We start from the raw sequence: 21993 nt of genomic DNA, 5'->3' as shown, positions 1-21993 counted from the left end.
CGCTTTTATTCAACCTTTCTTTTACGCGCATGGGTTTGTACGGATGTCGATGTGCTTTCACCCCTGAGCTCGTTAGTTTCTGTTTTAATGATCTGATCTTATCTGATTGTGTCATTCATTTATTTGCTGACATTTAAATCCAGCTGGGTGACCCACTTACGCGCGCGCGCACTCCGATGGCCGCATGGAACGGAGCGCGACTCTGGAGTTGACGTGCCTGTTTATAATCTAAACATATATGAGGGGACGCGCTTTTTACAAGTTCTTTACGAGTTGCGAGACGCTTTAGGATAGTTGCTTTGAGATCTAGGTATGCGTGGATGTTAAAAGCACCCGAAACATGAACGTTTACGGGTCGGACTACATCAAAATCCACAGAATACGATTACACGACGCGTTCCTGTTCAGTATGTCGCAGAATTGTGTGCTCGTTTAAGTTATGGGTTATATGTGAGAGAGTGCATGATGTTCTTGTGGCTCTTTTGTGGATGGTGACCGGAGGGCGCGTAGGGTCACGCGGGGTCAAGGAACCCATGACCTCTGACACCGCACGCCGAGCGTCGGAAGCAGCAGTCTGCTTATGTTTATCCAAAATACTCCCACTGTTGTATCCTACAATTGTTTCGTGTTTAAAGTAGCCCTGACCAACAACCGTAGACATATCGGCCAACACGGAGATACCCAAAATATAAAAAAGCTGGACTTTCCCACAAAAAGCCCTAGTTTTATAATAACACGCCTTACCTTTCGGCTTATGTGTTTACCTTGAGCTCCCGTCCCTGGTTTAGGTAATGCTTTTGCAATAGGCCTATAGTAAACTTTACACACACGCACAATGCAGGCAAACGGCGGATAACAACAAAGGTTGATGGTTATACCCCTGATATAACACAAGAATCGCCATTTGAAACAAGTGTTGTCGTTTTTAAACATTGTCTTATATTTCTATAGGCCCTTGCAGGAGCTTCACAGACCCCCAGGGCTCCGCAGACTGTCCGTGAAAAACAACGCACCGGGTCTAAACTAAATGAAACGTTGAAAGAATAAGACATTTATTCTTCGTAAATATGAACTAGGTCAGTCGATATAGTGCTTTTCTCAGGCGTAGTTTGAGGAGTATGAATAGGACGTGCTTTACCTTTGCGTACTTTGAGCTGTCGTGAGAACCTAACTCTTGTCTTAAGTCAATCTGCAGCTTTACCAAAGAGTTATCTTAAAGCACAGCTGATATATGTGTTCATACGAAGAGTTATATATAGAAGAGTTTAAACATTTCTATGGGATCATGTTTTTATTCTGTTTAGTTATTGTGGCTTAAATCAAAACAACTGCAGTTTGATTGACATGCATTGAGACGCACGATAAGAAAAACATGATTTTTGAAAGATTTTAATACTGAAGTTATCTCTTTACATTGTACATACAAGTGGAATGCATCAGATGTGGCCCTTTTGCTTCCAATCCACGTTTCTTCCTAGCATGTTACCAAAGCGTGTTAAGATGATGATGATGTGTGTGTTTTTGGATCAGGTCAGTTCTCTAAAAGGTCTAAAGACGGAGGCTCTACGGACATTCATTTTCTACTAGAAACATGTTTTACAGTATCCTCTAGGAAAGCATATAGAAGCTTTATGCGAGAGAGTTGATGCATCAGGGTCTTAGCGGGGGGTTGATCAGGATCAAACACTCTTGATCTTTAATAGTCGGCTTCTCTCTGTGCTAAGGTGGATGTTTCCAGAGAGATTACACGCCTCAGTATGAAGGAATGTTGCTGCCTCTTATTCACATGACCGTCACACACACTCCCCCTGCACTCACAGACCTTTAGACATAATCCACTTTACATACACATGCACAGTTCTCCATAATATCCTCCTGTCCATTCAATTTCTCTTCATAATGTTGGTGCTGTGTTGTCAAAAACATGCATATGCAGGGACTGCTGTACATACACATAATGTGCGTTTTTGCATATCTGATGATAACAATCCTCAGTGCTCAAACGGTGATAGTGAGTGACCTTCAAATGTCTGTGCCATCGAACCAGATGTGTTGTTCAGGTAGCTTGCTATAGTCACGTGGATAGTCTAACTAACTTTATCTAACATGCGCGATTGATGATAGCTGTTAAATGGAAGACAGTTACTTCAATGCTACGTTGAAATTGATCAAGTCTTGCGACAGAAATGATGGACGCTTTAAACATCTAACATCTAAACATTTAAACAATGGGTTTTGACTGAATTACAGCTTTTTCAACCGATTGTCTTAAAGGCCATTTACTCAACGTCTCAGTGTAAACTGGCATTTTCCAAAAACGAAATGTCATACGCATGCGTTTTATATGCATTTATATACATAAACTATAAACACACGTGCACGCAGACAAAGTGTATTAAAAGCGCTTTTATCTTTAAACAGGGTATGCGTATGTGCGCAGGCATTTGGTGTTTCTTTACAGCGCGACATCGCCATCCACTGGCCTGGCTAATGGAGCGTTTTTATTCTTTTTCCCGGATCCGTGTAAATGCAGATCGTTTTGATAACGCTGTACGTGAAACTTTTCAAAAACTAGGGCTGGGGGAATCGTTCTCGATTCACGTTATTATACACATCTCAATCGACTCGATGTTTAATGCACAGCTCTTACGTGAACTACGGCTATTTGATCAGTATTGAGTACAGCTCGATATGAGTCGTTTATAACCAACATTTGATAAAGCAACACTCATCATCACCATAAATATACTTTATTATCGTGGAAATACCTGAAAAGGTTTGAAGGACAGCGATAGAATATGACCACTGGCATCTCCAGGAACTAATTGTTCTTCTTCTGTTTCACATATTGTGAGTTTCTGCGCAAGTTCGCCGTCTGGCTTTCAGATGTGGCGGCATTTACCCGTAAGTCATTGAGAAACTGAGAGCATAAGAATCCCACGATATATCGTCCAGCGCTATCAAAAACGACTCTTAGCGATGTGTTCGTGCTTCAGAATTCAACTTTGCATTGGAATATTAAGTGTTAACCCAACACTGTATCAGCATTGTTTATCGTGCCGTAAACAAAAACGTCTGGACTATCAAAGTGTTTATACAGGTGAAATCACGAGGGCTTTCAACAACAAGCATTTTCTCCCTTGTTTCACTTTTAGCTGTGCACAATTATACGGTTAGTTCGTTGCATGCTAGTCTTCTGTTTGTAGTTTCTGTGCTCATATCGCAGGTAATGGCGAGCACAGCATGTTGGAGTCAGGCTTTGTCTCATATTAATCTTTAATGCAGACCTGTTCCACTTTACTTATCTGCTTCGTAGCTCTCATGTGGCAAATGTTTGGTTGGATGGGTCATGATGGGTGACTAGTCAACTTTCTACGGCCACCACCACATACATTGCATTTAATCTCTTGTGGATGATGCTGGATGTTTGACTTTTGGATATTTGTTGTTGATAATGTCTTTATATGAACCATGTTTGTGACGGCTCTCAAAAGTCTACAGCCGAGCCTGTACACACTATAAATAGAGTTTGTGCATGAGTTTGTCTGAGGATCACCAGGTGTTATTGTTAGATCATGGAATCTGTAACTTGAACGTGATTGATAAAAGTTGACAACACAGAAGGTAAGTATCTTACATATGAACTTGAGGGACATCTGTTAAAGGGATAGTTCAACCAAACATGAAAATGCTATTTACTCAACCTCGAGTTGTATGAAACCTTTATACTCTATATTTATATTCTTTTTTCTGTCTTTCTATGTGTTCAGCATTACAACACAGGTTTGAAACCCCGAGAAGGTGATAATTGTATCCCTTTAAGAGATGCTGACACACGATTGGTTGAGAGCAGGTTTGAGGTTTCGCGCGCTAAATAATCCACAGGTGTTTACAAAATGAATTGTCAAATTTAAGCAATATTTGTGTACGTGTCATTTTAAAGTTTTATCAACATAATAACCTTGACCAAATGTGACAAAAATTCAATCTGGACGCATTCAGTCACTTGGCATTTACGTTTGTGAGTTTGTTTTCTTGCAACTGTATGGACAATAGCTTAAAAGCTTAATACTCTGTTGTTCAAACATCATACTGTCTTCACATTAACACTAATATTGCATCATTTCAGAAACATTCTGAATTCTGCACGTACGTGTGTTTGTTTGTGTTTTTATTTCTGAACGTGAAGGAATCTTATTTCCCAACGTTACATTCCTGGAATCCGTGTTAAGATATGAGGGCGGTTGAAGCGACATGCTTTTCACGTGCACTCTAGGGTGTTATGTTTGCGTTGTTTGCTATATAGTTGAATCGCATGGCCAGACAGAATCTGAGTATGTTTTCATCTGAAATTCCGTAGAATGAATTTATTAAATAAAGCAGAGAATGTTATATTGGCAGTAGCCGGTATGAATATTTAGACGAACACACAAGGGTCGAAGACGCGTGTAGAACTTTGCGCATGACCTGCATTTCTATTTTGCTCAAGTTCTGTGGGCATTAATACTACTACAGCAGTCATTTGTTGCAGAAGTACATTACATTTACAACAAACAATTCTTCTTTATAATCTTTGTATTTTAGCTCAATTTTATATGATTTATATGTCACCACTTTGTGGCGAAGTCTTCTTTACTCACCCAACAAAAAGGCACCCAATCACATAAGCAGTAAATTATGGTTATGTGGATCAATAAACAAAAGAGTGTTATATTAAAATAACAATGCATTAATTTTCGCATTCATGTGTTTACAACGGTGAGATTGATTGTTGGATTAACGTTTTCACAACGACTGAAATTGATTTCTCCGATGATAATTAAATAACACGAATGGCCCGCGTTGACTTGAGCAGCAGATATGGTGACCCTTCTCTCAGGAAGGGCCGGTCCCTAACTGCAGATGTGCAGGGGGGGCTGTTCAAAGACCCTCGATTCATACAGGAAATTGATGTCTGAAGAGGGAACGGGATCGTCTGATCCTCGCAAATCCCAACGAGTGTGCACACACATGAAAACGTTAAACTTTGTTTACTCTGCTGACAAACCCATGACCTCTGAGACAGTGGGCATGTGTTCAGTCATTCTACCCTTGAGAGATTTGCATAATGGGATATATGGTTCAGATGTGCCAAACATGGAAGAGTGAATGGGGTCAGTCTTCATTTGCTTTATTTAATTATTGAGGACAAACGAGAGAAAAGCGAGGGGCCTCTGTCTGTTTTCATTCAACCCATCTCTTTGCAGCCAATGAACCATGCCAGAAGTCGTCATTACTGGAAAATTGCATGTCTTCATTGTCTGCTTTCTGATGTGCTGCAGGACAGCAACAAATTGACTATAACGGTAATAGGAATATAAAGATTGTGTATCGTAAAATGGTCGAATAAGAGGGTGTCTTTAAGTGTTATAATACACTCTTGCTCTTTAGACCCAACTGTTGGTTACAGAAATACTCGACTAGGTCATAAGAAAGATGTTGGCCATTTCCAATGCGCTATTCATATTACACTCTTAAAAATAAAGGGTGCCATAGAAGAACCATTTTTGGTTCCACAAAGAACCATTCAGTCAAAGGTTCTTTAAGGAACCATCTCTCTCTGACCTTTTTATCGTCTGGAGAACCTTTTTTCGCAACAAAGCACCATAAAGCAGAAAGGTTATTCAGATGTTTTTTAAACGCTATCACACCCACATTAGAACCGATATGACACATCTCAGTTGTGTTTGTTCACATGTTCATAGAGTAGATAGGTGGGTCTCTGTTGGAGAGAATTAATGGGAAATAACTGAGGGCAGTAAGAGCTGGTTTGAGTGCAAAATAATTGGCCTACTTTCCTTTTCAAAGACATCCGGAAACCAGAGCATTATGTCAGTGCTGTGTGTCTGTAAGCATTGTTTGCTTTTTTGTAGTTTATGAAGAATCCGTTTTCCTAAATTTTTCCAACACTAACTTAAACTGCTGTTTCAATGGCCAAAACAATACAACAAAAATCTTGTTTTTATTGTGTAAGTTAGCTGTATTTTTTGAGTTATTATGGTTTAAATAAAAAAAAAACAACTGCAGTTCGACTGATATTTTTATCGGAGTCGCTATCAGGCTCTTTAAATACGTCACCTGCTTGTTTTGCGTGAATGTGAATGAGCTGTTTAACGCATTACTACATGCTCGTGCATTTGTCTGCGTCTCTGTATGAGGACATGTACACGTGAACTCCATCTCCAGAGCTCATCTGAAAGTTTATTTCTTAAGGATTTCAATGCTAGAGAAAATATATCGTTCACCACAAACTCTTTGCAACTAAACTGTTGTATCTGCAAAAGGAGGAATTTTACTGCAGTTTATTATTGTCAATATAATATAATAGTATACTGTGGACAAATATATCATTATTGTATTGGAAAACGGCAAATAGGAACTTAATTATATTACTCTAATTTTCCCAACTGTAACATTAATGTCCTTCGTCCATTACCTGCCTATTTATGTGATAAACTACACATAAGTCTTTTTTTATTATACTTTATACTTCTGTCCAGTGCTACGCGTGAAAACAGTCCTACAACATACAACCCTGTGTACAGCACCCTATAGAAGCTTAGACAGGCTCAACAACTTAGATTACAGACTGCAGGTCTGTGATTTATTTATACATTTTAAGGAATACATTTGGATCAGTGTGCTTGTGCTAAAAAAGCAACGGTTCAACAACAGGATCAGAGAATGCACTCGATTACATGAGCTCATCTGTTAACAGCAGTGGCACTGTATTATTTAACACTGCATTCGCACAAACATTCTGAAGAACTATGGAAAAGTTCACAAAGCGGCCAATAAATCAGCCGCTAAATATCAGTCTGTCATTGCTGTAATTCATTCCTGATGGATAGGGTTCTAGCAGAACAGTTTTGCTAGGAGCAGAAATGCAAGTTCCAGTCATTAATAATGTTTATGCAGAATTTGACGTGCACTGAATAAATTTGAGCCCGTGTGTCAAAACAGATTAAAACATTTGAGATCATGGTCTTGTAGTGAAAAAGAGATGAATACTGACTACAGAAGCCTTGAATACAGGTGTGTGTGTGTGTGTGTGTGTGTGTGTGTGTGTGTGTGTGTGTGTGTGTGATTAATATAAACAGGAGGTGTGTATAGGTAGGGAGTCTCCTAATCTCCTCCGCTCAGCATGAACACATGCCCTAACCAGAGAGAGAGAGAGAGAGAGAGACAACTGTGACTTTACCAATAGAACTAGGCCATTTCGCTAAAATATGATGTCATTTTACGTCCTTTTAATTGTTTATATTTTGATATATATGGTGATTTTGACTAAACAAACATTGAAGCTGGTTGGATGAAAATTCAACATATAGACCACTTTGAAAGATGTAAACAGTGCTTCAAAAGCACTTACAGTTTCAGCTTTTTTATATTTATTATTATTACATGTATAATAAAATCTGTGCCCATTATGTTCTATTTTTAAGTGTCCTAATATTGTATTTGAGTCCCCAGCGACAGGTTTAAATGCATCCAAGGTCAAATAACGCTGTCATTTTCTCAAAATATGCATTTAATATCACCCAATTTCTCCAAGATCTCTAAACGGTTCTCTCTTAGCAGTCCAAAGTTTTCGTTTCGCTAAACTCCTCCCTTCCACAAGCCCACTGTGCTCCAATTGGCTGGCTACCCCAGTCTGTTGCGATTGGTCTTTCCAAAGATTGGAAACCAACATGGACGCGACTTAAACTGCAATCCATCGACTGGCCACTAGAGGCTACCTCCGAAACGGAGCAGAATCTCATTGAGCCCCACGTTAAAATGCCCAACTTTACAGCAGAGAAAAAATACGTGCTCCAACCGAGTCCCGCCTCTTTGCCCATTTTTGATTGTCCGGGAGTGACTTGTTTCTGAGATGGCGACGGCCGGCTCCGCCCACTTAAGCTTCAAAACAGCTCCTCAGAAACCTACTGGTGACGTCACATACGGATTACGTCCATATTTTATACAGTTTATGCTTTTTCCGCATAGATGCATTTAAGCTCTTGAAGTCTTATTCTTAACTTACACAATGATTATAAGTACACAGAGATACTACGGTTACAAAAATGGCATCGATTTGTGTTATAAAAATAATGACACTTACGTAAGCGAAAGGACCCACAGTTAAACGGTAAAAACAGCGCAGTAAAGCACGTTAACGTGTTAGCCGCAATGCTAACTTGACTGATTCATGAAACATTAAAGCATTTCAACGAAATATATCCACATTCTTTATCACAAATCCAAGCAATAAAAAAATGACTTGCACTCTACATTAAATGACACACTTTTAACAATAGTGGGCTCACACTGGATTCTCAGAACTATTTTAGTAGGATAGTAATAGCTCGACACATGCACAGTACGTCACCGAGTGGACAAGGCCGATGCAATTTTCTTTCGCTCATGCGCTGTTGTATGATGCAGCCGGCCGGACTATACTCGCCCCTTAATTGTGATATTGTTACTATGTTAAGTGGCAACTCTTTTCATGTGATGTTTGGCCTATTTATTTTTAGGCCAATGGTTAATTAGCTTTGCTTGGCATAAATAGCATGGAGCAGACGTTCCGTTTGTTGACGCAGGGAGGTCGGCACCATTTGTCGTGGACGATACGAGAGAGTCTGATCATGTCATAAACGTGAAATGCCTTGGGTCCATAAGCACAGAGCACTCTCTCACTGTAAGGCAGTGTATAATCTAATAGCAAGATAAGTGTATGTGTGTTTGAAACGGCTCTCCCATTGGGCCTGTCTCTGGCCCTCTAACACACTTAAGCTGGGCTTAACTAACCCAAATCTGATTAATACCCCTCCCGTCTTCTCCCAGAGCCCTTCGGACCGCTGGTAATGAGAGCTAAACAAGCCCAGACCCAGACCTGAACCCCCGGATAAATAACCCAGTGATTACAGCTCCAACAGACAGAAAGGGAGACAAATTGTCTGTCAGGGAGGAGGAGTTTAAAGCTCCTAAAGATGAAGAGACGAGGAGAACAGAGGTTGAGTTACATTGTTTGTTGGTCGCCAGAACATTAGGAAGGTAACCTCAGCTTGAACCTAGAGAGAGAGAGAGAGAGAGAGACTGGTGATTCTAAGATCAGTGGACATTCAGTGGAACTTCTTCTGAAATAAATAAATATTATACACATTATAGACCATAATACATTCAAATAAATGTATTATTATTGAAAGTGTAACCTGGCCTTTAAATGCATACGTGAATATGTTGACAAATACACCGTACATGAGCATCCTGTGGTGTGACATACAGTAACATTTAGAAAACAAACTGTTAATAATATTTTATTTTATATAGTAAATCTTTATAGTATAAAATATCATAAGAGAGATTTATCTTCATCGTTTGACACATTTATGGTTTATTTTTCATCTGCTTTCGCATGTATGGGTCGTATCATTTAACACAGCACGCCCACCACTTTAAAGGAGCAATATATTATTTTAAGACCCTATCCACACTAAAGCATTTTCCTTTGAAAACGCATCTTTTTCTCTCCGGTGTGGCCTTTCGTCCACACTGAGACAGCGATTTTGACAACGCTCTTCGAAAACGCACTTGAAGGTGTATACATTTGAAAACGCCGTTTGTCGCTTTGTAGTGTAGATGAGGAAAACAAGGGTTTTAAAACGATGACACGGTTTTTGTCATGTGACGCAGTTGTTTCGGCTGCTCTCCTGTCAGTTCATGCAGTTCATTTAGATTGTATTTTAGGAAACGGAACATTTACTCGCAGTCATTGTTCGGCAGCGGGGCTCGAGTAAAGTTTGTTGAAGGAGACTCGTCTTTACCTCATTGTCCGTCTATTTAAAAAACTGTGTCTTTGCTGCATGTTGCCGCCACATTATAATGCAGAAAGTTAATAAACGACGGACAGCAATGAAACACGCTGACGTGTCTTTGGTTTTACTCATGCGCAGTACGTGGATGTAAGCGTTTTCAGACGTTTCGGTGTGGATAGTCAGCGCTTGAAAACGCTAGTGAAGAGCGTTTTGAAACGAAAACGCACTAGTGTAGACAGGATCTTAGATAAATAAGAATTCTTAAGTGTGCACAAGTATTCACCACTATGAGTGTTTGTAGTGGTGTCGTGATCGTTCCATACAGGCATAAATACCTTCATAAGACTCTGTAGTTGCTAGATTTGAGATTTGGAGTTTCAAATACATGTCTCTGAAATATACTTATATTACAGAGAATGAAGAAAAGCTGACAGGTTTAAAACGGTTGTTTTACAGATTAAAAATGTCTAAAAAAAAGGCATTCTGGCCAATGGCAAATAAAGGCCAAGGGCAGATGGGCAGGGCGGTTTAGAGAAACAATCATTATTTTTGCAATTCCATCTAATGACACTAGTGCTGCAAAAGTATTTTAGCTTTAAGCCATGGCAGCCCACCCGAGAGAGAAAGAGAGAGAGAGAGAGGTTTGTTGTTAATGGGCAATGTGGTGAGTTACATAAGTGTTCTGTGTGTAATTCGGTTGACATGACACACACGCACACACAGTTATCTCTCTTGTTTATTTCTGTCTCACTTCATTCATCTCTGCATGTCTGTCTCTCCAGTTCATCGTCCTGTGGATGTATGTGCGCATCTGAGCGTTTGTGCATTATGGATGTGTCATTTTATGGATATTAAAACATTATAATATCCCAGTTTAGCTGTACGCGTTTGGCAAAGCTTTTTGCTTTTCTCCAAAGCGGCTTATAGTGCATTCAATCTATACATTTATCACTGCGTGTTTCCTGGGTTTTAACCCACGACCTTTGCTTCACTAACACAACGGTTAACCAGTTGAACTGCAGTCAATACACCGAGAGAGAGTCATCATGTGTGAGTTTGTCAACACTTCTGGATCCCTGACGACCAGAACAGCCAAATATCACTTACAGTTTATTCAGTTGGTTAATAATATTTTTGTCTGGCCTTCTTGAATTCATCAGCAAAACACAATGTTATCTTTGAGGCAGAGCAAGTTGTTACATTTTGACGAAAGCAAACATGTTTCTTTGGAATAACTGGAAAATTGAGCAGAAAAGGAAACGAGAAACTTACGAAGACGGCAAATAGGCTTTTGATGCCATGTTGACTTTCTCTACCTCCTCTAGGCCCATGTGTGTGTTTCATGCTGTCAATTCCACCACACAAGATGAGCTCAAAACAAACGTTGTCTTTTATATGTCCCGGATGTTTTGCCTAACTGTTTCAGGTTGTTTTATTCTCTCATCCGTTCTGGTTTATTCATTCCTGCTCTCGCTCTGGTTTTGGTCTGGTCTCGCTCTCTCTCTGTGGTTGAGTCAGCCTTTCACTCCATCACCATTCCTAGACGTCTGTCTGAGTATTCCGGCCTGGAGAGAGACAGATGGGAACACGCGCGTTGACAGAGTGTGTGTGTACTGTAGGTCTTGGTGTGTGTGTGTGTGCAGATGCTGTTATGATCCAGATCCGCAGTCATCGCGTGTATGACGTGCCCGGCGGGGCCGAACTGCAGTGGTGTGTAAATAAAAGATCTAAATTTAACTTGCGCTCACAAGTTCAGTTGCCCTCCGCTTCAGCTGACATACATACTTACACATGACGGCCAAATTAACCAAAGAAGCAAACAAACACCTACACGTTCACCTTACCATACAACTTATTTGATTTAAGATTATCATTCATAATTTTGTATCATGGCAAGCTTTCAGCAGTGAAACTACAGCTGTCACTCTCTAGCAAGAACTAATATGAGACTGAGCATGCAATAAATAAAAAGTTATAATAAAAGTTAATATAGCCTACATTAATGCAAAACAGTTTATTTGCTGAGGGCCATTCTGGTTTAATGTAATCCTGGATTATCTTTGTCCGTATTTCACGTCACTTCTGAATAAGTGTTAGCCCTGTAAAAGCATGCATGAATCGTTGCTTATTCCAGAAGGTCATCGCTGAAATCATACAAACGTTGGCTATTAAAATGCACAGCAACATCTGGATCTACTAACAAACATGCTGCTAACCCCATGGAATCAGACGTTAGTTATTGTTGAGCTGTTGTCCATCCTGTGCAATGTGCACCTTACTGTTGATTGGAAATTGGACAACCGCCTTTAAAGAGATACTTAACCCAAAAATGAAAATACGTTGTCCAGCATTGACTCCCATAGTAGGAAAAAATACACTGGTTGTCAAAGGTGCCCCAGACTGTTTGCTGTTAATCTTCATAATATCTTGTTGCAAGGAACAAAAAAGAAAGATAACGTAGTTATCCCTTTAAAGTGTTAAAAAGTGGTATATGTTTGTTTTTGCCCATTGCAGGAACTGTAGGAAAACACTGTAGGATCAGAGCGACGTCTGTTCATCTCACATCAGCATTGTGCTGCTGCCACTGGTTTGTGTCGTGTTTAACAGCGCTGATCGGTTGTTTTGATGTGTGATGATAACATCATTATGAACATCACAAATGTGTTGCGTGTGTTTCATGACTGATGTTCAGATCATCTGCTCTCCGTGATGGAAACATACTTCCTCCAGACGAGCGTGTTCAGATTGTCTGTTCTTTCTGATGGAAACTTAGTTCCTCCAGAGGAGGTCGTTCAGATCGTCTGCATCCTCGACCTTGCTTGTAATGTTCTCCATCACACACCAGCTGCTCTGTATTTGAGTCGCTGCAGGTGTGAGCACCGAGTGCATCGGGATCATTAAGAGAAAACGCCCCTCTGACAAATACAAATGTTTGTTAAACGTGCTTCGTAATGGAGTTCTTCGAAGCGAAACAGCAGCTATTGGACATTTCTGGAGTGTTGAAAGATGACTGTAATTGTTTCCATATAAATGTAAGACCTCTTTCTTTCTCTCTCACAGCTATCGAGACCCAAAGTACGAGTTCAGAGGAGATCGTCCCCAGCCCGCCCTCTCCACCCCCTCCTCCTCGCGTTTATAAGCCCTGCTTTGTGTGTCAGGACAAGTCTTCAGGGTACCACTATGGCGTCAGTGCCTGCGAAGGCTGCAAGGTGAGAGACACACAGACTTACGCATGGGTCAAAGACATTAAGATGTCCCGATCAAAAGTGCAAAAAGTGATTTTACGTCCATTGAAAGCACATTAAATGTAAGTAAAATGTCTACATTATGGTTTCGACTACGTTTTTGGAGAACAAAATGTCAAAACTTGGTTGAAATGATTCATTCAGTGGAACACAATATTTATGATATTTATTATAATTCAAACAACATGCTTATATGACTTGTACATATTCAAATATAGAAAAGAATAAGGGAGCGTATACCATTTTTTGTGCATTCATTTTTATGCTTAAACACTTTTTCGTCTTTGACCCACATAAACTGTATATGAATGAATCTTGTTAAACTTTCCAGAACATGTTTGGATCAAAATGTTCCACCAAAAAATAAAATGAATTGTGTTAGTCATAATGAATGGTTATATAAGCAGCCCCTTCATTGCGGCATCCCTCCTCCTCCCCAACTCCACCTTCAAAATCTGTAATGTGCATTCACCCGCTGTGGGTTTAATCGTTAGATTCATGGCTTGTTTTCGGTAGAGGGGATCTCAAAAGCCCCACGTCTCAGACAAAAAAACCCTGTTTATGATTTTGAAATGACACATGACTGGAGTTGCGTGTTGCGTTGCTCATCGCATGTTTGTCCGTCTACAGGGTTTCTTCAGGAGAAGTATCCAGAAGAACATGTTGTACACATGCCACAGGGAGAAGAACTGCATCATTAACAAAGTGACGCGCAACCGCTGCCAGTACTGCCGGCTGCAGAAGTGCCTGGAAGTAGGAATGTCCAAAGAATGTGAGTGAGGCATCGATAATATTGCATCCACTGTGAAAAATCATCCTGCCAGGGTGCAGAGCAAAGATATACACAGACATATTCACACGAGTGTTCCCCTACGGCTATGTTAGCACACATCTCTACACTGCTAGGTTCTGTCAGATTTGAGAAGTTAATTGGGAGAGGTGAGAGATGAACACACACATACAGCATATACTGTATGTGGAGCTATGGGTGTGTGATGCATCACCCCAAGACAACTGGAGACAAACGCTCAGTGCTCAGATGTGTATAAAACTGGTTGAATCTCATGAAAACAGTTCTGGGTTAGATTTCCCAGCAAATGTATTATATACAGTATATTCTTTCTATAATAAGCCACATTACTTTCCCCCAAATGGATAGTATACACAATAGTTATGTTCATTTTTTTATGCAGTAGGTAAAGACATCTCGTACAAAAGTGGTCTCCTAAAACTACAGCATATGGTGAGGATTTTGTTGATTGTAGTTACCTAACATTGCTGTAGAATTGAAACGTACACTATTGAAGGTCAACACATGCCCTGCCCCGTACATCTTTGATCACATATTTATACCGTAGCTGCGCAGAAAATGCAAAACAGTCGTCTGCCCATCTAATCTCTCACAACACTAGATGCACTGCATCCCACACGATTCATTAATGTGACTTCATATGAATTCATACCCCTCGACTGGTAGTACATTTACAAAGCGATGCACCACGTTCACCCTTCACTAACCGCATGCATGCCAATGCACAAAGCATCCGTGATAAAACGCACGCATCGATTTTCAGCGAAACGCGCACGCTTTTCTCCGGCACAAATGCATTCACAACTCATCCGCCCGCTGCTGAGGAGGAGAGATTGTGAAAAAAGAGCGCTAGAGAGCGAGAGGGGGAGGAAACATTGACACTTTTATCATTTCAATGAATTTCATCTTTGTGATGGACGATCTGCCAGCCCTTTAATTTTCTCCTCTCAAATCGTCACAGCCAAGAGCCAACACGCTCGCGCACACTGAAACAGACACGTGTGTGGAAGTATGGGTTTAAAAATGCACTGATGCATCGCTTCGACAATACAGATCAGTGCGTCAGTTACATAACTTAACTAGATTGACACTTTCTGGAGAAAATATCTGTGCTTTCGCGGCAGTAAAAGAAGAATGTTTAGGTAAAAATAGGATGGGGCACATCTTAAATCATTTCAAACACATTGTTTTTCGCCCTTGAAGAGCACTGCGGGAGGAAGACGCTACTTATCTGGTCATTTTAATCGGAAGAGAGCGACCGAGTCCTTTTGGCGAATGACTCTTCCGTGAGACTGTTAGCAGGGCGCGCAAACAAGTCATAGATGCTTTCCATCATGTTATCATAGGAAGAAACGATTGGAAATCTCTTTAATATCTCAGTTGCTCTCCAATACATCAGTGGGGAGCAGATTCATTTAATATTTTTCCATCGTGTATTAAACGTTTGATATTGTGTTTAAAAGAAGAAATGTACATTAATATATAGAGTTTTTCATTTCTGTCGTGTACCACCTTCCAGTACCACAGTTTGAGATTATATATATATATATATAAATGAAGATATTTATACAGTGAAAAGTGTAGTTAGTTTAGTCTATCCCCATTTAGTTTCTGTTTGCATTGTGAGTGGATCTCAAGCTTCAAAAATAACTCCATGCACTCCGCTCCGAGTGTCCTCAAGGTGCGCGCTTTTGCGTTGACACGGTAACAATCCCATTCACACGAAACAGCCCTCCTGCACCTGGAGAAAGCCCTTTGATTCCGGCAGTCGCTCGCCCGCTCGCTCGCTCCCTCTCCCTGCAGTACAGCTTGTGTATGAGTGATGGTGGAGGCAGGCTAATAGTTCTTTAATGATTTCATTAAATTGTGTTTTGCGGCTTATGATCGCCATGGCGATCTATCATTGAGGCTAATGCATGCACATTACGATGAGCCACTTTTATTTAGGAATTAATTCCACATCTCCAGAGGCCCGAGAGCAGAACACAGAGAGGGTCCGAACGCTGGCAGAGATCTTAGAGGAAATAATGCCGTGACATTACTGCGTGCGCGCGTGATATAATGCGATTCGATTAGCCGCGGGTCTAATGAAACCTGCGGTGATTTATCAGCATTACGTACAATTTTATCCTCCGGCAGTATCCATCACAATACAAACACCCCCCTGCAGATCCAGAGAGAGTTTTGAGATGTTGCAGATGGACAGGGTGTGATGGCATATTCTACTTCCTGTCTTTCGTTTCTCCATTTAACACATTTGTTTTCTCGCCTTTTCTCCCCACTTGGCTTTTCTTCACAGATGTGCTCTATTGGCTCTCTCTCTCTCCCTTTCTATCTCACAACAGCTACTCACAGACTCTCAGAAGAGTTTTCTCTCATCTGTCACGCTTTCTTTATATCCTGTCTTCGAAATAAAGTTGCTTCACAATGCCATAGGAGAACCTCTTTCGTCTAATGGTGCCATAATGAGCCTTTAACATCCAAACCTTCCTGTTTCAAGAAAGGTTCTGTGTGACCAAAAAGTTCTTCAGATTATAAAAGGTAAGAAAGAGATGGTTCTGAATGGTTCTTTGTGGAACCCGAAATGGTTCTTTTATGGCATCGCGGCGAAGAACCTTTACAGCACTCTTATTTTGAAGAGTATACATCCTGAAATCTCTTTCCCGTTTCACCCCTTTTATTTCCGCCTAAAAAGACATCTTGAAAAACACGAATACTATTATGAACTTCTTGCTGATACATATGACTTAATTTCATAACACCTGCGTAAAAGCTTTCACAACCTCTTTATATTCACAGTCTGCGCCGCTGTTAGCCGTGATCTGTGACTATGAAATGACTTGAATAACTGTACCGTGGATGCTGTAATATTCATGTTTGTTCAAAAGAGCGTTCTAAGTAAAACAATTAGTCAATTAGGCTAAAAGCATTTCAATGCACGTTCTTAATTCAGTATACCCGCGCAAAAGGAAACACACAGTGGAATATGCAGAATCGGCATTCATGGTCTCTCTTTCCCTCCAGCAGTGAGAAACGACAGGAACAAGAAAAAGAAGGAGGAGAAGAAGCAGGAATGTACAGAGAGCTACACGCTGAGTCCGGACACCGAGCAGATGATCGACAGGATCAGGAAAGCCCACAAAGAGACCTTCCCATCACTCTGCCAACTCGGCAAATACACCACGGTGAGTGTATAATAAAATCTCAGTCTGTGGTTAAACGACTCTTTTCAGATCTTCAGGAACGTTTTTCAAACCGCTGAGTCGTGTTTAATCCCAAAAGTGTCCCCGTTTGTTAATAATCGCTATCCCAGAACCCCCTGCACCGCTCTTGGCCGTGTCTTCATGAAAGCTGATGCCCAGCGTTCACTCTTTCAGCCATTATTGATGCAGCTATAAAACATTTACGGTAGTGAATCTAAATATAGCCTCTGTTGGTCTGCGTGTAGAGTAACAGCTCGGAGCGCCGCGTGTCTCTGGACGTGAATTTGTGGGATAAGTTCAGCGAGCTCTCCACAAAGTGCATCATCAAGACGGTGGAGTTTGCCAAGCAGCTGCCGGGATTTACCACGCTTTCCATCGCAGACCAGATCACCCTGCTGAAGGCCGCCTGCCTCGACATACTGGTGAGAACACGCCCATAACTGCATCACTGATGGATCAGTTCTCAAGGTCACGATCACGTGTGTCCGTCTATGTGTCATTTATTGTTTCTTTTTAGAAGACTGAAGGCATTTTTGTGCTCCAAATACACAAGACTAAGTCAAACATGTCTGTGGTTTCGTGTCTCTAGATCCTGCGGATTTGTACGCGCTACACGCCGGAGCAGGACACCATGACGTTCTCTGATGGTTTAACACTTAACCGAACGCAGATGCACAACGCCGGCTTCGGTCCGTTAACAGACCTGGTGTTCGCCTTCGCCAATCAGCTGCTGCCGCTGGAGATGGACGACGCTGAGACGGGACTGCTCAGTGCTATCTGCCTGCTGTGTGGAGGTACGCACAAACACTCCTCTGGTTATTAAAGACTACAGTACAGTCACCAGACATTTGAAGTGCACAGAGCCCCGATGGTGCCGTTGTCTGTTCTATGGATCTCTAGTGCCACCCTGTGGTCTGGTGGTGATGATGAATTTGTTATGGTCTGAGAGAAATTAAATCGAGATGATGTTTGATCAAAGGGTGAATGGTATGGAAACATGTGTTAATATTAAATGAAATGAATATAATCAAGAAGAATTGAAGAAAATGAAAGTTTTAAAATAAATCAACTTTTACATTTAAGATTTAAAAACAGAACAGTGGAAAGTACAAACCGTAGAGACGGGAATAAGACATTGCGTAGCTACGCTATGGGGCAATCCCTCCTACGATAACTACGCAATGTCGAGAGACTGCTCTCGAGAGGAAACTATAATGTATCTCGATGTAAAATCTGAAAAAAAACTATTATTATATAAACTACCATATTATATATACAGCAGCATTACAGTAATTTGAGCTCATTTGTCGTGAAAATAATTCCCTTTCGAACAAAATGTGTCATCTTTTGACTCTTGACATTGTGTCTAGACCGGATGAAGCACAATGCGATGCGACAAGAGACAACAGAACGCATTAGAACACATTATAATAAAAATTTTGTCCACACTGGATGCGGCGGGCCCGGTGCAGACATGTTGTAAGAACTATGACCCACACGTGTTCCTGACATGCTTCATGAGATGAAACTAAAAAGCATATTCAGCAGTTCCCCAGGTTGTTTGTTAACGTACTACTGTGGAACACACCCATCACAAGCGGAAGGCCAGAGATCACGGGAGGATGTGTAAACCGAATGTTATGTAATGTGATGTTTGGGGTTGTTTGCAGATCGTCAGGACCTGGAGGAGGCAGATAAGGTTGATGTACTGCAGGAGCCGCTGCTGGAAGCACTGAAGAACTACGTGAGGAACAGGAGGCCGCACAAACCTCACATGTTCCCCAAGATGCTGATGAAGATCACAGACCTGAGGAGCATCAGTGCCAAGGGTGAGTTAGGCAGTGTTGCTGGTAGTTAACACGAGAACTGAACGCCGGTTCATTTTGATCAAATAAAGAAAATGGGACTTATTTTGTTACAAATGTTTTCTTTAAATCTCATCTTTCTTTAAGGAGCGGAGCGAGTGATCACCCTCAAGATGGAGATTCCCGGCTCCATGCCTCCTCTCATCCAGGAGATGTTGGAGAACTCTGAGGGTTTGGAGAGTTCTGCGGGCGGAGCCAGCTCGCGGGCCGCAGGTGCGCCTTCGGGCAGCTGTAGCCCCTCCCTTTCTCCGAGCTCCGCCCAGAGCAGCCCTGCCACACAGTCACCCTGACAATCGGCATCATTAGCCGCTAACGACGGACAGCCGCGTGCCCTCCCGACACGACAGCAGACGTGTGTTCAAAAGCACGCCCTCACGTTCCCGCTGATCCGCCTGTGCTCCTCACACACTAACGGGGGATCGGAGGCGGGATTTAGCCGTTTTTCTTCCCTCCTTCCGCAGATTCTCATCGGAGAGAGGAGACTGTGATTCGATCGCTCCACGTTTACACTCCGTTACAAAGTCCCTGTGTCTGAAGGCAGGAATGCCGCTGGGGGAGTGAAGACCGCGTGCAGGAAATCATGGACAAACGTATAAAAGTAACGTCAGGATGGGAACTTTCTTCTGTTCTCGTTCTTATGGCCTGGACTTCTGTTTCCAAACAGACCCTGATTTCATACAAGTAAAATATATATAAATATATCGAAAGAAAACACGGAATGATTGTGACTGAACTGAATGAGATATGGACTTGATGTAAAGATGCAAATGTACTTCCTCTTTTTCTCCTCATGCCTATGAAAGGAAGAAGAGAGTGAATTGTTCTATTTCAGACTGATGTTTTTCACGGAGAAAAATTAACATTGAAAAGAATATTAATTTACACTCACAAAAATGTGCACAGAAGATATAAAGTCGGTTGCAGAAAACTGTTTTCGTGTAATGTGTTCTTCTTGATGTTGCGAAACCTTCAACCTCAAAATACCTCAATTTTTGAAATAAATGTGTTTGGCTTGAAAAGGTAAACTGGGGTGAGATGTGTGGAAGGGCTCTTCATAGGGAGGGCCATTTATATTCTAGAAATTATTTTATTATACACAGCAGCTATGAAAAACGTAAGGTGTCTGCTTTTCCAGAAGAAAGAACTGTACATTTTTAAATGTGTTTGTTTCCTAAATGTCTACAAGCTACAAGAGGATACAAGCTTTTAGCATAAAAGATGAAACACAGTCCAATAAAGGGGATTTATCATACATTTTAATTTATGTCTGTGAGGATGAATAAATCCAAACGTTAAAAACAAACGTCAGCCACTTATATTTAACATTGGTGTCCATCTGAAGGATTTGCAAAAAACAGGTGCTACAGACAGCCAGGTACAAAGCACAACATTTCACAGACTTCATCACGTATAACAGTTGTAACAGTACGTCTTTGGTTCAGGAATAATATCTGTGCTACTTCCGGTCATGTGTTGATCTAAACATTGCAGATTGGTTCAGAATGAGCTTTACATTGCAGATTGGTTTTGCCAGATTCTTTTTCATTCTACATTTGACTGTTTTTATAATACAAGAATGTATTTGATGTCAAAAAACACATTTGATTTCTTTGTTATGAACCCTTTAATATCAATCGTTGTGTTATGAGAGCACAATTATCCGGCCGGATAGGACAAGTCTACAAATTACTCTACAAAATAATGTAATAATATTGTACTGGTAAGTAAGTGGTAACCGATCCCTCTTTATAGAAACGTAAAAGGTAAACATTTGTTTTTCCCAATTTTAGTTGAATTTTAATGCTCTGTGTAGCCAATTTTTGGCACAATCGACACAATACATGTTGGAGCTTGCGTCCTAAGTAACTTAAAGTGTCATGGCGACACGGCTGTGGTTCGGCTTCGTGTATTGATTTTAAGCATTATATTGCCATTGCTTGTTCAGAAGATGCCTCTGTTATTCATTTGAAAATTTTAAAGGGGTCACATGACACGCCTAAAACAAATATTATCGTTGGTTTTAGATGTGTATGCACGATTACACGTTCAAAAACATTTTATTTTCCACATTCTGTGCATGTTTGTATCTCCTCTTTGCCCCCGCCGCTCAGATGTTTTATGAAGGTCATCGCTCTGAAAAGCGAGGTGTGCTATGATTGGCCAGTTAACCAGTGCGTAGTGATTGGTCGAAAACTGCAAGCGTGTGACAGAAATGTAACACCTCTTACCATATTTGGAACATCAGGTGCCTAAGCAATTGTACAGGTACGCCCACCTCACGTGCGTTTACTTTTGGGCGGTCTTAGTCAAATGAAACCACGAAATGACGTAGATTTGTGGGGGTGTGGTTACACGAGGTGTTTCAGGCAGGTCTCGGCGAGTGTTTGCTTTTAGATAGAATGCATCTTTTGCTCCGACGCTTGAATGTTTGCAATTTTACGTGTCTAATACATGCATGGGCAACTCATAACACATCAAAGACAAAGAAAAACACATATTCGCGCCATATGACCCCTATAAAACTAAACTAGCAATAACATAGTTTAGACTGTTGTTTAAAGGCTTCTGGAGTAAATGGAGGTCAGTAAGTATTTATTCTGCGATGAAATCCATTGAGCAGTATTGGAGTTACAGTAGTGGAGTGATCAAACAGTAAAGTCTCTCATTTGATCAGATTTGAAGACAGGAAGTGCCATAACTTTATACAATTGCTGTACCTTACATAGTGATTTTGAATGAATGTCAGGAATCTGTTTGTAGGCGTATTTAATTAGATACATTTGCACCGTATGTTCCTTTTTGATTGTCAGTATAGTCCTACGTCATGTGGTGAAGAGTTATTAGGCTTGTTCGACTTGATGCAGCAAGATCCGATGGGCGGATGACATCACAGAACCGAACTTTAATGTTTTTTCCAATCGCTCTCGTGGTATTTTGACGTCATCCGCCTGTCGGGTCTTTCGGCGCCGCATCAAGTTCGAACAGGCCTACAGTTTAGAAGGGGAGAGGAGCTTAATGTTTTTGATTAAA

The 21993-nt window shown here is 41.0% G+C and overlaps 1 protein-coding gene across 5 annotated transcripts in view; it reads left to right on the top strand.

Moving 5' to 3' along the window:
- Positions 1 to 20257, top strand: part of raraa (retinoic acid receptor, alpha a) — a 106634-nt gene extending 86377 nt beyond the window's left edge. For 4 of the 5 annotated variants that reach the window (XM_079476443.1, XM_079476441.1, XM_079476442.1 and 1 more), the window contains 7 exons: positions 12900 to 13048; positions 13715 to 13856; positions 16920 to 17080; positions 17344 to 17520; positions 17688 to 17892; positions 18769 to 18927; positions 19051 to 20257. In XM_079476443.1, the coding sequence (XP_079332569.1) occupies positions 12900 to 13048; positions 13715 to 13856; positions 16920 to 17080; positions 17344 to 17520; positions 17688 to 17892; positions 18769 to 18927; positions 19051 to 19253 (1196 nt within the window). In that variant the 3' untranslated portion in view covers positions 19254 to 20257. The remainder of the gene's footprint in view (positions 1 to 12899; positions 13049 to 13714; positions 13857 to 16919; positions 17081 to 17343; positions 17521 to 17687; positions 17893 to 18768; positions 18928 to 19050) is intronic. The other variant, XM_079476444.1, reaches the window with a different exon arrangement.
- The last annotated feature ends 1736 nt before the right edge of the window (positions 20258 to 21993 follow it).

The sequence above is a fragment of the Barbatula barbatula genome (genome assembly GCF_947034865.1).
Source record: "Barbatula barbatula genome assembly, chromosome: 16".
Taxonomy (NCBI): domain Eukaryota; kingdom Metazoa; phylum Chordata; class Actinopteri; order Cypriniformes; family Nemacheilidae; genus Barbatula; species Barbatula barbatula.
Note: the sequence above shows the minus strand (reverse complement) of the source record. Positions and strands in the feature narration are given on the sequence as shown.